Source organism: Talpa occidentalis, unplaced genomic scaffold (genome assembly GCF_014898055.3).
Source record: "Talpa occidentalis isolate TD23 unplaced genomic scaffold, MPIMG_talOcc4v2.1 talOcc4.6, whole genome shotgun sequence".
In the NCBI taxonomy this organism is placed as follows: Eukaryota; Metazoa; Chordata; class Mammalia; order Eulipotyphla; family Talpidae; genus Talpa; species Talpa occidentalis.
This window is the reverse complement of record NW_023604972.1, coordinates 26,321,277-26,339,493: the sequence shown is the minus strand read 5'-3', so window position 1 is coordinate 26,339,493 and position 18,217 is coordinate 26,321,277. Positions and strand designations below refer to the sequence as shown.

Genomic DNA, 18,217 nt, shown 5'->3' with positions numbered 1-18,217 from the left:
AACCAAACACATACACAACCAATTAACAACTTTGCATGCACTGAAAATTGCAGTATGATTTGATTATTTCATTTATTTATTTTTTAAAAAAGATTTATTTATTTATGTATACAAGAACTGGGGTACAAGCCAGAAGTACAGGGGAGGTGAGAGGATTCACCAGAGACAGAGTGGAGAATAGAGCAGGCAGACTGACTGAAATATACTGCTAACAGGCAAGATAGGAAAACTCTGCTGCACCATGTGAGTAATTCCCTGGCCGGTCAGGGATCGAACTTGTGCTTCAGAGGCTGCAGATAGCTTCACAGTGCGGTGCTTAACCCCTTGCACCACCAGGGAGGCCCTGATTGTTTCATTTAAAGAAGTAAAACTTTCTGAAACCAACAGAAAGATTTATTAAATATACCAGAGATGGCAAAGACACCTTCACAGTTAAAAGTGTTATTTGAGCTTAATGTTTACCAACAAGGATTAAAGAAGTGGATATTTTGTATAATAGAAAGAGCAAATACAAAAAAAGAATGGCGTGAAGGAGAATGACATGTAGTGTGGGGTAGCTAAGGTACACAATATAGAATGTCATTGGATCAGGATAGAACCATGGACAAAGACAGATCATGAAGGGTCTTATGTGCCATCCTAAACTCTAAAATTGATCATTAAGCAACAGAGAATCATGGTGAAAAAATTCATTCCAAGAGACATCCTGTGTTTCTAATTAGGAGAGAATATTTTAGCAGTACCAGGGAGGACAGATAAGAATGATCAAAGCTAGAGGATTAGAGGATGCCATTACAGAGACTGTTGTTAGTAAGGACAAGGAGGAAAGAAAAAAAAAAAAAGAAATATGTGTAGGACATAACCCAGTGAACAATTAAAGTGTAGGCTATTACTAAGAAGTTAAGATTGAGTCTAAAATTTTGACAACTGACAAGATGATGACTCTTTGCACCAAGACAACAAATAGAGCAGACAGAATTTTGAGTATTTGCAGTCCATGGATTATACAATCATTTGAAACTTTTTGGCTTTTGTTTTCAATGTTAATGCTTCTATTACATTTAAATGCTTCTACAAAATAGTAAAGAAAAAACAAAAAACTTTTGCTAGGTAAACAGAAATATTGTTGTCCACAGCAGTATTCTGTAGAGATGGCAAAAAGGTCATAAAAGAAAAATTCAGTTAGCATGCTTTCACTTGTATCTTTTTTCATAATAAAGAAAATGATACAGTAACATTTTTTCAACCCCTTGATATTAGAAAAGTATATGCATTTCTTTTTTTAGTGCATTAAGACTCCTTAACTTATCTTGATTTATACAAAATACAGATAAAAATATTTTATGTTAGATATTAAAAACCCATCTCATTAATATATAATTGGGGAACAAAATATGAATGTATATCAGCAGGCTTTTTATTTTTAAATTCACTCTTCTTGTTTTAGAGTATTTCATGTGCCCTGGATACCATGTTTAACAATTCGAAATGAGGTTGGGTCACTGGAATCTCTTCACAAGATAATTTAACTTGCAGTAGCAGAAGTGAAATCTTTGTGAACATCTTCGTTTTTTTCACTTGTCAGAGTCTCAGACTAAGCATGTAGCAATTACTTGATGAAACATTACCTTGAGGAAAATAAATTGCTTCTGGTACCACATATTGCTTCCCTTTGGAAACATTCTCTCCCATGTCTGTCAGGGTGGGGATGTCTCTGGACTGTACTTAGTAAACCCTTAGTAGCTATTTGTAAATTGAGCCAAATGGTCCCACAAAATCAATGTGCAGTCACTCACTCCTCTTTCCTATTTTATTTCCTTTATTAGTGCTTTGAGGTGAGAGGTGTATCTACAACTTCTTCACCAGAATAAGCTGAATCATTAAATTTGAAGAAAGACATTTCAGAGAAAGAGGAGTCTACAAATCATCTATCTGATTGTGGTTCTATGGGCCAGGATAGTCCAAAAACCTGTTGGGGATAAGCATCTGCAGTAATCAGTCACTGTCATGATGGGGTGTTTTTAGTTTATCCCTTAAGACATTTTGTATCCTGTCCAAAAGCATATAAGCATCTTGATTTTTGTTCAGGGTTCTCAAAAGGACTAAACTTTTAAAATCAGTGTATTTGGGCCTCCCCAGTGGCGTAGCGGTTGGGCGCTGGCTTGCGAAGCTGCCTGCAGCCTCTGCAGCGCTAGTTTGATCACTGGCTGCTCCCAAGCCACTGGAGGAGGGTCCCGCATGGTGCACAGACCTCTCCTGCCGCCCGTTGCTCCCCTCAGCAGTGTACTTAGGTCCTTCTGCTTGCTCTGCATCCCGCTCTGGCTCTGGTGAATTCTCTCACCCTCCTGCACTTCTGACTGTACCCAGTGCTTGTATAAATAAATAAATAAATCTTAAAAAAAAAAAAAGATGGAGGATATAAATTTAAAAAAAAAAAAAAATCAGTGTATTTTTTGGACCTCCGTGATGGTACAGGTGGTTGAACGCAGCGCTGTGAGGCTATCCACAGCCTCTGCAACTGAGGTTTGATCCTGGCTGGCCACAGAGATACCCACATGGTGTGGCAGGCCACTCCTGTTTTGCTTGCTGCTCCCCTCAGCAGTGTATTTCAGTCAGTCTGCTTGTTCTGTTCCCTGTTCTGTCTCTGGTGAATCCTCTCACCTTCCCACGCCTCTGGCCTGTGCCCAGGTTCTTGTATGCAAAAATAAATCTTATTTATTTATTTATTTATTTATTTATTTATTTATTCATTTAATTAATTTTATTTATACAATAGCTGGGGTACAAGCAAGAGGCATGGGAGGGTGAGAGGATTCACCAGAGACAGAGTAGAGAGCAGAACAGGCAGACAGACCAAAAGCACTGTTGAAGGGAGCAGTGGGCGCGACAGGAGAGGTCTGCCATGCCATGTGGGAATCTCCCTGGCCAACTGGGAATTAAACTCACACTGCAGAGGCTGCGGACACCTTCACAGCATTGAGCTCAACCTGCTGCACCACCGAGGAGGCCTTAAATAAATAAATCTTCAAAAAAAAAAAAAATCAGTGCATTTTCTTTTTTTTTTTTTTTAGAGGCATGTTTTTTTTTTTTTTATTTATTTATTTGTTTGTTTGTTTTGTTTATACATGCACTGGGTACAGTCAGAAGCACGGGAGGGTGAGAGAATTCACCAGAGCCAGAGTGGGGAGCAGAGCAGGCAGAAGGACCGAGGTACACTGCTGAGGGGAGCAGCGGGCGGCAGGAGGGGTCTGCACGCCATGTGGGACCCTCCTCCGGTGGCCGGGGAGCAGCCGGGGATTGAACCGGCGCCGCAGCGGCCACGGGCAGCTTCGCAACCCAGCGCTCAACCGCTGCGCCACCGGGGAGGCCCGTGCATTTTCATTAGTAAGAAAAAATAAAATCAAAGAAACAAAATTAAAGCAACAAATAATATGTAAAAAAGCAAAAGTTAAAATGTACCAGGAATCTTACACTAAGGAAATTTCATGTATTCAATCTATGTTGATGTTTCACTTTTCTGAATTGTCACAAAAAATTCAAAGACCAACCAAAACTTAAAACTATAATGAAAAATGATTGTATGCAGAACATGACATAGAATTGATTATTCTTAAATCTTCCTGCTTTTATGGGAATTTTTCTGACCAGCCAAATATGTTCCTGTGTTTTTGAAGTCATCCTTTCAATCAAGCATGTTGAGTGCCTACTGGGAGGAAGATACTGGGTAAGGTGCAGCAATTTATTTACGGTACAATGGTGACAAATTATATTATCAAATTCAAAGTTTTCGGCTTTTAATAGGGAACACTAAGTGCCATATACGCAAAAGTCACTTAAGAACTATTTGTTGACTTTAATGAAATTGATTGATGCCAACTGGCATATGTAGGTGTTAAGAGAATCATTCCAGGAAGCAAAATGTCTTTGTTATTGCTGAGAGAGTAAAGCAAAGCAATGACTAACTTGTCTTAAAATATGTGCATGACATTCCAGTATGATACATGATGAGCAAATTTATTAGCATCCTAATCTTCTTGAAGGGATGTCATCTATAGTTTGATTTTACTCTCAATATTATAAGTTCATGTCCTTATTAATATTACTGTTAATATTGAAATGACATGAATGAAAATAGGATTGCTTGCAAGTTTAGCTCCAGTGAATACAATTAATATCTTCCTGTGTCTTCAATATGATTATTTTCCTTCTCTTAGTAAATCAACGATGTGTGAAAGTTGACTTTGGTTTCCCTCAGAAGCAGACTCTGAGATATGGATTAATTTGGGAAGTGTAATCAGGAAGCACCAAGAGAAGGAGAGTTGTCAGCATGTTAGCATGACCCAGGGTAAGGGGTGAGACCCAAAGCGGGGTACGCTAATGAAGCAGGCTATTTCTGAGACCAACTAGGGCTTAGTCTCACTGAGCACCTCTGGGAAATTGTGTGGAACATGCTGAAGTGTCTTTACTGAGGGCAAGATTTGTATTTCCTCCAAGTTCTAATAGTCAGTGGTTGATGGTTGCTCCTAGCACCACCAACTTCAGTGCACTTCTAGTCTGCCCTACAGAGCCAGGGAAACCCTCAGGCAGATAATCATAGGCACTCACTGCAGAACAACACAGAATGTAGAGGAAGCATGATTGTCAAGGGGATGCATATAAAGAACTGGCAGCAATGCTATGCTGGCCTTCTATAGATACATGATATATATGTTTTAAGAATTTATTTATTTATTCACAAGAACTGGGGTACAGGCCACAGGTGTGGGGGTGAGAGGATTCACCAGAAACAGAGTGGGGAGCAGAATAGGTGGACTGACTGAAATACACTGCTACTGGGAGCAGTGGGCGAAACAGGAGAGATCTGCTGTGCCACGTGGGTCAGCAACCTGGCCAGGGATTGAACTTGTGCTGCAGTGGCTGCAGATAGCTTCATCGTGCTGGGACTTAACCCCTTGCACTACCAGGGAGGCCCTAGATATGTAATATTTTAAATGTTATTACTATAGTTGTTTAAATATTCAAACTTTTGACTGGGAACCATCATCAGTTATAGTAAGTGATATTTTGCATGCAATTAGAATTTATCTCCTCTCCAGGAACTTTCTTAACTTTCCTGCTATAAGCATAAAGACCTACTTCCATTTGTGTCAACACTGTCTTTACTCCTGTTATCATCAAGGATATCCCTACTCCTTCTTTCCTCCATCTACCTATTGTTGATCTCTTAATGAATGAGCTGTTTGCTTAATCAGAAAGCTTCCTGGTTATTGATCTTTTTTGTCTCCTGCATATTTCAGCCTCTCTCTCTTAACTCATCTGCTCCCATCTGCATTGTCTTATGCTTAATTATCCTCCAACTTAAACAGGCAAAGAACTGCCTCCTTCTCCCCATTTCTTCATGTTGCTGGAGTCCTCTTCCACTTTCCAATCAAATTTCCCAAAGGTTATTTAAAACTACTTTAGCTTTTCTCTTCCTCACGTCTCACACTCACACACTTTCTTTGGTCATTAAGTGTTATGTAGGGCTGTAGCTTTTATTCTCAGTGAGATAAGGGACCATTATAGTGTTTTTTGAAGAAAAGAGACATAGTCTGGTTTGTGAATTAAGAGATTGTGGGAGAACACCTGTGATTTGACAATATAAGAACCTCATTCCCCCCCCCATAAAAAACAGTCAGATTTGTAGTTTATTATTGGTTTGGTTTTATCTGACCCTATGTTTTGTTTGTCTATGTTCCACACTTTAGTGATACCATATTGATATCTATCTATCTATTTATATTTATATCTATCTATATATATCTATCTAGATATCTATCTATAGCTATCTATATATATATATATCAATATATATGCCTCTCTCTTTTTCTCTCTCTGTATATGTATATGTACACATACATAATTGTTTCATAGTATGGGTATTGTAATTAGTACTGCAATGAAAATACAAGTTCCTATATTTGTGAAATCTGTGGAGATGTCAACTAGATTGTAGCTGTGGAAAAAGATACAGACTTAAAATAGAAATTCAGCAGTCCCTGACTTCATGAAATGAATCATCAATAAGCTTAAATAAAGAGAACCAAACATCAGTGTCAGGACATTTCAATACTAATAGGTTGGGATGATAAGAGTGAAGGAGTCAGAGAAGTAACCATCAAGGTTGTAATAAAATAGACTGGTTTTCCAGAGATCCAGTGAAAAGGTACTTTACAAGCAAAGAAATTTCCCTTTGTTTTATAGACAGCATTTATCATGCCTGCAATTATATTTTTATTTGCTTTTGTATATTACCTCTCTTCATTAAGCAATAGTAAATGTCATTGTGATAGCAGAAGCTTTGTCTACTGTAAATGACTCTGAGAACTAAGAAGGATAAATTAATCTATCCATTTATTTAACAAAGACATATTAAGAGGGTGCCTCCCTGGCTACCTAGGGGTTAAGTCTCAGCCATTTCATCACTGCTGCCTGAGTTTGATCCCCAGCCAGAGAGCTAACCCACATGGGGCAGCAGACCTCTCCTGTCTCACCTACTACTCCCCTCAGCAGTGTATTTCAGTAGATCTGCCTGTTCTGCTCCCCGCTCTGTCTCTGGTGAATCCTCTCACACCCCACACCTCTGATCTACATTCCAGTTCTTCTATGCAAAAATAATAATAATTAAAATTAAAAAAGCATATACTATATCAAGGGTTGTTTTGTGTTGATTTACATTTCTGAACAGCAAAGCTATGTCTTAGAGCTTGACTTCTAATAGGAGAATATAGATGAGCATTAGCTAATAGAATTTTCTGTGATGCTGGAAATGTTAAGTCTAATAAGATAATCATATTGATATGTGGATAATATGTGGCTAGTGTGACTGAGGAAATAATTTTAAAATTTAAATTAGTTGAAATTTAAATTTAGATAGCCTTGTGTAGCTTCTGTCCACCCTAAGTAGATATAGACAACATGTACTAAGCATCAGTACTGAATGTATAGAGCTGGGAGAAATATGGAATGGTTACAATTTAAAATAGGATGGTAAGGTGTACCTCACTGAGGAAGTAATAGAAAGTCCACTGCTGTATTCAATCATGTTGAAAGCCATACACCCAGCCATGATGAGCTACTGGAAACAACATGACATATGCATAATCGCAAATGTCCATCTGTTTTTACAAAACTAAATTATTTTATTATTACCTGATGCTAGAATTTTTCCTTAGGTTTATTGCTATTGCATATATTATATCACCTGGAACAGTTCAACAATTTATGACTTCATCCAAATATTTTTTGACAAGCTTTTCAAGAAAATATTATCCACTTGCTTTCTATATGTCTTAACCACCACTTATTTTCTAATTCTCTTTCCTCTTTTTAAATCTTCTTACAATTTGACTGAAACTAGATTTCCAGGTTCTAAGGATCCTCCAGTGGTCAAATGCAGGGCCTATTTCAGCATCTTTTAAAAAATATCACATAAGCCCCCACCCGAATTCCCTTGATTTTTACACTTTCCTATTTTCAATGTCATTTTTTTCTTTTGCCTTACCTATTTTGTTAGTTCCAAACAGGATACACTGTTTTCAATCTCCTCTGATGCTGTGTGCTTATTGTTATAAATGTTATTTAACATTTATAATGAAATAGCCTTGGGTATAATATTTTCCAAATCAAAATTTTTCAGTAAATCCCTGCTAAATCCTTATTTCAAGAGACGATTTTCTCATCACTGTGGTACCTCAGGTCTTTTTAGATACAGCCTCCACCTTTCTTTACAACCTAATAACCAGATGTTCTGCATATTTAACCATATTTATGAACCAAATTTTAACTCTTTACAACTCAATTATTTGGGCTTTTAAAAGAAGGTTTGTTGTAATTATATCCTCCATTGCCTAGTGAAGAACAATTTTCATTAATTTAAGTGCCCCTTGAAATTATTTATATATTCATTTTGGATATCCTATAGGAACATTTATTTTTTCTAAGAAGTATATCAAAAATACAGAAGTTCAGAGAATAATAAAATTTGACCAATGACCAGCTTCATTAAATCCTAAGATTTTGACAAAAATGATTGAGATCACTTGTAAAAGAAATAAAATATTAGCTGTACACAAGGTACCCTTCATTATCCCTCTACAAACTATTCCCCTTGCTCCCCAATGAGAGCTGCCATCTTGAATTTGATGATTGTTTTTAAGGGTCACACATTCTTCTATATTTACCACATACATTCCACATTTATCTTAAAGCACCTATTATTAACCCTATCGTTTTTGTTTCTGGAGAAATCTATATAGAATAACCTCACTTTTACATCTTATATTGTTGGCAATTCTGAAGCCTAAAATTTAATTCATATATAATTACTTTGAGATATGTCAAAGTAGATGTTTCTGTTAAAAGTTGCTTATTATTTAATAGTTAAATTTTTAAATATCTGTACAATTAGATTGAAACTACATTTCCAGGTTTTAAATATCCTGCAGTAGTCAAACAAAGGACCTGTTTCAGAATCTTAAAAAATATTACATACCCCCCATCCTAATTCCCTTGATTTCTATACTTTCTTAGTCTCAGTGTCATTTTTTTCTTTTGCCTTAACTATTTTAACATCTCCAAACAGAATACACTGTTTGGAAATAGTGCTTTCTTTAAATGCATTTTCTTGTTTGGCTTAGCTTTCTGTTTCTTCACTAAAAAACTAATCTGTAGACTTTTAGCCTCTTTCTATTAGTGGACAGTTTGGCTCCACCTTCACAGATTGCAGAGCCCTTTTATTTTGAGTAATGATCACTATTCATGGCCAGTTTTAATGTTGACATGCTATTTATGGAAACGATATATTTCTATATAAACTATGATGACAAATTATTTTATTCAAATATAAAGCACCTAATATGGGGCCAGTATTGTACATGCTCTGGTGGTACAATGCTGAACAGAAATGACATGGCCCCTGTCCCTTAGCAAATTTGTATCTGTGTAGGGGAAACAGATGAAACACTGAACAAAGACAAGTAGAAAGTATTTGGACATGAAAAAAATGGTAAATTCTGAAAGATCCTGAAAAAAATCACAGTATCAGAGAGAAATGAGAAAAGAGGATTTATATTACATAGGCATGAAAGTAAATCCCTGCTATGAAGAGAGAACATTTAAATTGAGTCTTAAAGGCAGAGAAGCAATTAACTAAGACTGGAAGAGAAGCTGTAATTGCCAGTGTGAAAAGTTGGAGTCAACACAGTGCGTAGTGCTACCCTAAGAGGGGATCAGGACTTCAAAAGATAACTGTTGGTGCCTAAACTAGGAGACTGAGGCTACCACCTCCAAAATGTTAGTTCATTTGTTTATTCTGTGACATGCATCTGCCACATGGATCAGGCTATTTTGACATTATTAATAACAATTTAACCCTATTCTAAATCCACATGGGAAAACAAAATATAACCAAAGGATACAATGACTAACTGACAAATCAGTATTACAAGATCTGAAAATAATGTATATTCATAAACTCTTTCCTCCCTTTCTTTTCTCTTATGGAAAAAGTCAAAGCATAATCAAAGATTGCACTTCAAATATAGCACTCTGGAAGGTTGTATTAGATATAGCAAATATTTGAAATCACAACTGAAATATTTCACTAATGCATTTCGTGCATCCATCCATATAGAAACCCTCAGTATCTCATTACTCAGAATCCCTTTGCTAATTGGAGATTCATAGTCAGTATTTGGCTTGCTCATTTTCCTTTTTTCTGACTTCCTATGGTAGGAGAATATCCCTTGCAATGCATTCATTCTCTAGATATGTCTATGAAGATAATAAACCATGTAATAATTTCTTTTTAGGTAACTTTTCATATCTGTGTTCTGCTTCATTAGATATTGCTTTTACTGCTTAGAGCTTTCAGGTAATTTTGTTTTTCTCTCTTGATACTCTCAGCTGACACCTCTGTGTGGTCACTGGGTAATGATAATACTCTCCCTTGCCTTTTTCTTGCCTTCTGGCATATAGTACTTTCTCCATAGCCCTGCCATGAATATATTCATACATTTTGGGGTCATTTTTCTGCTCTATTCTTACTACTCCAGACTAAGAAGAATCACTTGTCTATATTTAGGTAAAATCTACCTTAACAGTTTAATTTCTCTTCTCTGGAACATTTTAAACCAGCATTGATCATGGCTAAAATTTCATTCAGTTTCCTACAGAATAAATGTGATAGCATGATTGATTTGCTATGAATAAGAGAAAAAACAAACAAACAACTATGTCCTATTTTCATGGTTTATTTTTAATAGCATATATAATTCAGGTCCAGCACCAGCTACATGATTTGTGTGTCTCAGTCCGAGATGAAAATGAAAATTTTTATTCAAAAATTAATTAAGAATTTTAAGAGAGTGAAATTTAAGCATGGGTGGGGATCAGAGGAGCTTTTCTGAGCACAGGGTGTTGTGTAACTGCACAAATGACCTGCCCAACAGCTGACCCTGTGCAGGTCTTTGGGGCAGGTGGCAGTCAAGAATAACTTTGTAAATACATTCATGTTTCAAATGAGTTTTATAATAAAATTTCATGAATATGATTTTTGGAGTTAATAGCACATGTGATAATAAAGTTGACTACTTTTTTTGGAACTCTATAACTGTATTTGGCATTGAGTATTGTGGAAATATGTGATTAAAGAAAAAACTCTTATTTTTAAGTTTATTGTTGATTGTGACTTGCTTGGTTTACTCTGATGGTGCAAGAGCCAGATTGCTTGGGTTCTAAATCCTGACACTCCACTCTAGTGCGGGTCATTGCGTGCATTTCTTTGCCTTTACGTGTGGTGATATATGGAATGACAACAAAGAATTTATTTTATATATTTATCGTGCAAGTTATTATAAGTCTTTAAGAGTTTAAGCAAAGTCTTCTGTTATTTCCAAATTCTTTTAAGTTTTCATTTTTGCCTTCTTGGATGTAGCATTCCAAACTTGGTTTACTCTCTTTCACTTTTGGGATTACAATCCAATATAATATTAGAAATGTTTCATGATATTGTTTGTATAGAATTAAAAATTTGACAGTAATATTTAGTTTATAATGAATGAAATAAGCCATTCATTTATTTTTTCTTATAAGAACATTGAAAGGATTTTTCTTTGAACTTTTCCCCATCGCTATTTAGCTTATTGAAAATAAAAGTTCTAAATAACCTAGTTGATAGTGCAATCCATTTAATTGTTAAGCTAATAAGTTATATAACTTTAGAATCTAATTTAATTCAATCTTAGCATTTCAGGAATTATTAAATTAAGCTTATTATTAAATTAAAGGCAAGCTTGTTTGGAATTAATCCATTGTGATTGATGTATGTTATTTGCTTTTATTTTTGTGTCACTGAAAAATAAATCATTTTATATTAATTGAACTGTTTATAATTATTAACCAGCTATTTATGCTTTATTGAGAAGATACACTAATTTGCGATCTACAGTCTCCACCATCTTGAAAAACTATGTGAGAAACATTTGTTTAAAAATCAAATTTAGGACTATTTTAAGTGGTAACCATACTCTGTTTTTAGTACAGATAATAGATTTATTGTAAACTAGTTCATTTAAGATGGATTTCAAAACACTCAACTCTGAGCATTATACTTTAAACAGAATGTTTCTAATCAGGTGTGGTTTCCGTCTTTTTGCATTTAGAATTGTGAGAACCTAGGAAATAATTGATCAGTACAGCTATTCTTATTGGTTGTGGAAACTGAAAAGAAACCAAAAAACTATATTCCTAAATATCATTTTCTAGCTTGCTGTGTACTTGATCCTTTCTTTCTTGTGACACTCATTATAATATCTGCATTCAATTTCTTTTTTCTTCTATTAGACAGTATTACTGAAGTCTTCACCAACATCTATGTGACCAGCTTTGGCCCTGTTTCAGATACAGATATGGTGAGTTTTTCATTAAATAGTATTTTTACTTTATATAACGGGGAGAGGAATAAACAAGTATTTTTAGCATTAGAGAGTTATGTAATTGTCTCATGCCTCTAGTCTAACCAAATATATGGAAAGTTGTGGATATTAATCTGTATCTGTGGTGTACTTTTCCAGTTTGGGTGTTGAGACTAGCCCTTTATCTTTCATATTCTTTTCTAATTTTTTTTTTATATCTAACTACAGTGTGGTAAACAATTGTTAAAAAATAATTATATTACTAAGAACCATTTTCTAGAATTCAGTCATATGCTTGAACTTCTATAAGGGAAGTCTATGCAGTTTCAACTGCTTCTTTATGAATGAAAATTTTCTCTTGGCATTGAGGAAGGTGGGTACCTTTTCATTACTATCTACATGCAAACAATGCTAACATTCTGAATGGTTTATGTATAAATCATTCTAAGAAAAATGGAATTATGAGCAATATTTACAGGGTCCTCTTGTATCAAAATGAAGGGAAAAGGAAGGCAGATTTGAAGTTCACAGACAAATGCTCCAAAAATTGGTATACATAATAATAGGTGACATGGGGAGGGGTTTCTATTACGACAATAAGAAAGGTGAAGCTGGGGAAAATAAAAGTTGAATAACCAACATTCCAGCATACCACAAACATATACAAACGTACAAAACTACTAGGGAAGATATATTTTAAAATATATATACATTTTGCAAAGAGATACGATTTGGTCTTCCTGATGATCAAGTGGAGTGATTTGCAATCTTGATGATATTGCTTTGCTGGAAATCAAGATCAATAAAGAGGGAAAGTTTGAATTTATATTAGTACTGTATAGATGGCCAGGTTGAGAAAATACCTTTGACTAACACTCTAAATAGGAAGAAATTTATTATAATGCGGAGAGAAAATACACATATATTATTATCACCCACACATCAGATGCATATAAAGTTAGCTAATTCATGTCTTACAGAAGTAATTTGTTAACCAGGAAGTAGGTAAAGAATAAAGTTAATTACATTTTTAGTAACTTAGCTGATATACTTCTTCCTATGCAATGCACTTGCTCAGTAACAAGACCTAAATCCCTAAGTCCTCCTGCTCAAGTCATTGATGTAGATTTATCTTGACATTAGCTTGCAAGGAAAAGGCGGCATAGCAAAAAGAATTAAGAACCAAAAGTACAAACAGACACACACAGAGCATATGCACACATACACAAGCTGCTGTCTCAGAATCATTAGACAGTATTATCGTTCAAAGAAAGTTGCAGATCTAAATTATAATTAAAGATTCTAATTACAATTTCTAGAATTAAGTTAAAATCTTTTATTTCAACATTTAAAAAATTCATGAGTAAGAATATAATTAAACTTTTGAATGTATCGTAGCTGACAAGTGACAAAAGTAGGCATGTGCATTTCAGTAAATTTTAACTTAGTCCTTTTTTCTTTTCTTCTTGGTTTCTATATAGGATGTCCTTTCCCGTATTAGTAAACAGTTTCATTGTGTATGCATATCCTCCAGTCATAAGTGATATATAGCTATAAATGCTACACTTAAACCTAGACTAAGAACTTCATTTTAAATTGTTACCTTTTGCAGTGCTAAATGTTAGAATGAGGACTTGAACAATGGAATTTTTTCATTTTTCTCAAGATTTTTTATCCAGAAATGATTATTACACTATACAGAAGAAGGAAGTTAGTGAGTCGTGATAAATATGATCAAAAATTGATCACATTTACCTTCTTGGTTAGTACTTTTCTTACGTCTGTGAACACACAGACTGCATTCTCTCTTAGATTTTCCATAATTTATTGAAATATTACATATTTCAGTTAGGGATGTTTAAAGAGTCCTTAATTTTCTTTATTTGATTAAAAATCATAGACTTACCATTAATCCTTATGAGATGTTGGCATTTGTAAATATAGCTTATAATGAAATCTGCTACAAACGTGGCAAATACTAACATTAAAAGTAACAACTATGGGCATCTTTCAGAATGAAGAGAGATTTCTTTTTCTGAGTTAGAATGCGCTCTGATCCTTAACAGCAAAAGTCAAAGGCCTCTTCCTTTGATCAGATTCAATGAGGGGCAATAGTAAGATATGTGTATTACTTGCAGCCTCTGTCAAGATCGAATTCCATACATTGTAGGTGGTGTAATTCAGGATTAACCTGTAGGTTTTATCCACAGTAAAACCTTACCTAGAGTGTAGAGTAACATTTCCAGAAAAGAGAACAGATAAAGGTAGTTTAACTCTTATCACCCTTACTGTGGAGAGGAGAGTTGTAAAAACTTAGTATTATTTCTTGTCATAGCTCTCTTGCTTCCCAGAGAGATATGTACATTCCCTGCTACCCCCCATTCTTTCCTATAAGCAAAATAACAAACAACTATAATTTCTGGACATGAAGTGATCTTTAAAATAAAAATTGCAGAGCTTACATGGGGAAACCACCTTGCAAGGATAGAAACTGTCTTTTGGGGAAAGCCATAAAGAATTTGTCTGCTTTGATTAAGAGTAGTAGGAATTATCCACTGGTGTTACCCCCGTACATTTGCACATAGGTTGTTGGCTTATACAGGTCTCAGATCCCATGATGAGGATTTTCCCAAGGGTTTCACACAGTACTGGGATAATGCAATTTTCATGCCAGTGCAGGAAAACATTGAAAATGTAAGGAGATAACAACATTAGGATACATTATGGCAAAGCCAAGAAAAGGATTTAAATGTGTCATTAGATAAAGAACAAGGAGATATTTGCTGATCATGGTAAAAGCAGACAGATTGCAGTGGGTTGAAGCATGTGGGAGGTGCGGAAATGGAGAAAGAGTAGAGGCAACATTTTTAAGCAGCATGGTTAAAGAGAGGAGGCGAGACAGAGGGCAGAAGCTCTAAGGCTTTATAACTATCAGTGAGACTTTTATTTTTAAAGATTGCATTGAACTTCTCACTGTTCTCAAACATGCCATTATCTTTAACAACTCGCTGGCCTTGCAAATGTTTTTCTCTGTTCTTGTTATGCTTTCGTCCTTCCTTGCCAACTAGAGATATTTTATTTATTCAAGACCAAGCTCAAATTTCATCTCTTCTGATGTCTTTCTGGGCTACTCCAAGTAGAGTCAGCAACTCTTGTCCTTGTGTTCCACCAGATGGTGTTCACACATTTTTATGACTTTGCACACTGGATTTTAAAAACCTTTACATGTCTTTCTTCTTTACCGCAGTCTGAACTACTAGATGGCATGAGTTGTGTTTGTCCATTTCAACAAGATTTACTAAGTACCTACACTGTGTCTGTCATAGTGTTGGGAGCTGAAATATTGATGTATAGCCAGAGCTTGTCTTCAAATAATTTACAATGTACTAGGAGGGAGTTAAGAGAAATCATCAATTTTTAAAAGTGTGATTATTCTTTTATCAAGTATTGATCAATTAATATGGTAGCAGAGGGTCTGTGAGTAAAGGATCCTTTTATCTGAGAATGTTTCTAGGAAAGGAAGATTACTGAGGAGGACAAATAAGAATTGGCCAGCTAGACAAGTAACAGTGTTTTAGCACAAATTGGTAAAATGTATTGAGTTTAATAAGATATAAAATTCAGTAGCAATGGATCCTAGAACACTCTTAAGATGTTTGGGGGGGACATGAAGCTAGAGAAGAACTCGAAAGAATTCATGGTCTTCAGCAATTCCACTCCTAGGGATCTACCCAGAGGACACAAAGACATTGATTCAAAAGAATACCGGTACCCCTATGTTTATTGCAGCACTATTTACAATAGGTAAAACCTGGAAACTACCCAAATGCCCTAAAATAGATGACTGGTATAGATGTGGTATAGATACACAATGGAATACTATTTAGCAGTCAAAAAGATAAACTCATGCCATTTGCACCAACATGGATGGAGCTAGAAGGAATTATGCTCAGTGAAATAAGTTAGAAGGAAAAGAAAAATATCAGATGATTTCACTTATAGGAGGAATATAGGGAAATAAGACATTGGGGAAAAATAATAACTATATAAAATACAACACAACAGAACAAAAACAAACACAATTATAAACCAGAGACATCTTGCAGGGGAGGGGAAGGGAAATGGATTGGAAGGAGGGAGGGAGGAGCACAGGGGACTGTGGTGATGGTACATGAGTGATTTTGTGGTGGAAAGTCTATGGGGTCTACACCTGAGAAAAGAAAAAAAAAAAACATTGTTTAAAAATGAACAATGATCTAAAATAAATAAATAAATAAATAGAATTCAAGGGTCTTATAACCAGTTGCCACCACCACCCCCACCAAACCATAAAACTTCCCTATCTGAAATTTTAAAATGCAATAGACCTTTGTTGCTGGAAAAGGTATTATTGCATGACTTTTTAATGTGTTGTTATATAAAATGTAACTATTATACAGAATAAAGGCCTACCATGATGAGTTTAATATAACTATCCTGACACACACATACAAGCAGACATTTCACACCTGTGAATATAAAGATCAGGTATGCACACAGGTGATTGTTTGCCATAAGGTATCCGAGATTATCTGCCTCTGCTGATGCTTTTCTTCTTTGTACCTTTAGCATAGTTGTTGCCAGTATCTTGTTACTACTTTTAAGTAACAATGTCAGGTTTTCTTTTTCGTTACTGACTAGTTTTTTGTGTCCTATATTCCAGGCAGCTTGTTAGACTCTAGTGATACAGTGCTGAAGAAGATGGTTCTACTCCAGTTCTCAGTGTAGAGTAAAAGTTGGCCAAATATAGGGGCTGGTAAGAAAGAGACACTGCCATAGAGATTAGTGAGTTTGGGAAGTAAGATGGAACACGGTCCATCAGAGGCCCTGCAGTCTCTAGACTGCTCCAAGAAGTGTGTGTGTGTGTATGTGTGTGTGTGTGTGTGTGTGTGTGTAGGATTGCTGAATAGGGTGACAGACAGTGAGGGAGGAGAGATCATGTAGATTGCGGAGACTATGAGAAAATATTGGGACGTCATCCTAAGGGCTTTACAAACTCAACTGGACAAACTCACTTAAACTTCATTCTTTGGATTTCCTTTTCCCACATCATGACTATATCTGGTTACATTCTGCAGTTTTCTGTTCACCTTAAAATATCCAAGAGGCCAGTACAGTCCAGGGTAAACATCAATATCTTGTGCCATTTAGATCATCTCTTTTTTCTTATCCATGTTGACAGCTAGGAGATATTTGGTGGTGGAGAGGTGACGGTGTATTCTTCCTTTTCTCTGTCTGGGTCTTTCAGATTTGGGACATGGAGAAGGGAGATTACAAAAAAAGGAGGGAAATATGTTTTTATTTAGCTCATTATCTTGGTAGTTCCTTCTTGGTAAATGATGCCGTTGTGAGATTGGTCGATCAGTTTAGGCTCTCTCATGTGGGGTCACATTGTGGTTTCTTTTCAGGAACCTATTTATTGTCAAATACAGCGTTTATTCCCCATGGGCCTCTTGTGGAATCCTACTCCACCCTGGTCCCTGGCGTTTTACTTCATGATTTTTTGCAATTAGATGTTCCTTTCTTATCAGGGTATCCTCTGTTGAGTATGGAAAATAAGGGGGAGGGATAGTTTAAAGGTGATTTATGCTAAGCTGCCTTCACTGATACTCAAATAGTTCCCAAAACCTTTATATGTATATTTTCTTACTCCATCCTTATAAGAGTTCAGGCAGTGGATTGGATTATGTTCTCCATTTTATAGATAAATCCACTGGAAAAAGGATGAAATAATCTGCTCAAGGTCAGGTATCCTGCTCTACCTGACATAAGGGCCCACATTTGTAACTTATTTCATAGCATGCAGTTTATTATTGTTGTTGTTAACCTTTGACCCTATGTTTAAGTCAATTTTAAATGTGGAAAGAATTTGACAGACATTTGAAAACTCCAAACCTTCCATAATCCAAGATTAGTGCCTTTTATTTGTCTACAGAAGAAAATTTCACTCTTGATATCCTGCCTCAGAGAATCATTTTTATGTATGATCTAACAGGAAAAAGCATGGTGTTGGGAAGCATAATAAAATTTTTATTTTGGCTCTATACTCTTTCTCCTTTTTTAAAATAACAATGACATCTGAAGTATTCTTCACCTGTAAAATGGAGATTTTTTGCATATTTAATAAGGTTATTATGAATTCTTAACGCCAAGCTATATCAAGTGTATTGCTATAAATATATTATAGCTATTACTTTGAATAATTTGATTATTATACAGCTTAA

At 35.5% G+C, this 18,217-nt stretch overlaps 1 protein-coding gene across 1 annotated transcript in view; it reads left to right on the top strand.

Annotated features, from left to right (window-relative positions):
- Nucleotides 1-18,217, top strand: part of GABRA2 (gamma-aminobutyric acid type A receptor subunit alpha2) — a 111,649-nt gene that overhangs the window by 43,167 nt on the left and 50,265 nt on the right. Inside the window, exon 4 of the mRNA XM_037530215.2 lies at nucleotides 11,884-11,951. Coding sequence (XP_037386112.1) covers nucleotides 11,884-11,951 — 68 coding nt within the window. The remainder of the gene's footprint in view (nucleotides 1-11,883; nucleotides 11,952-18,217) is intronic.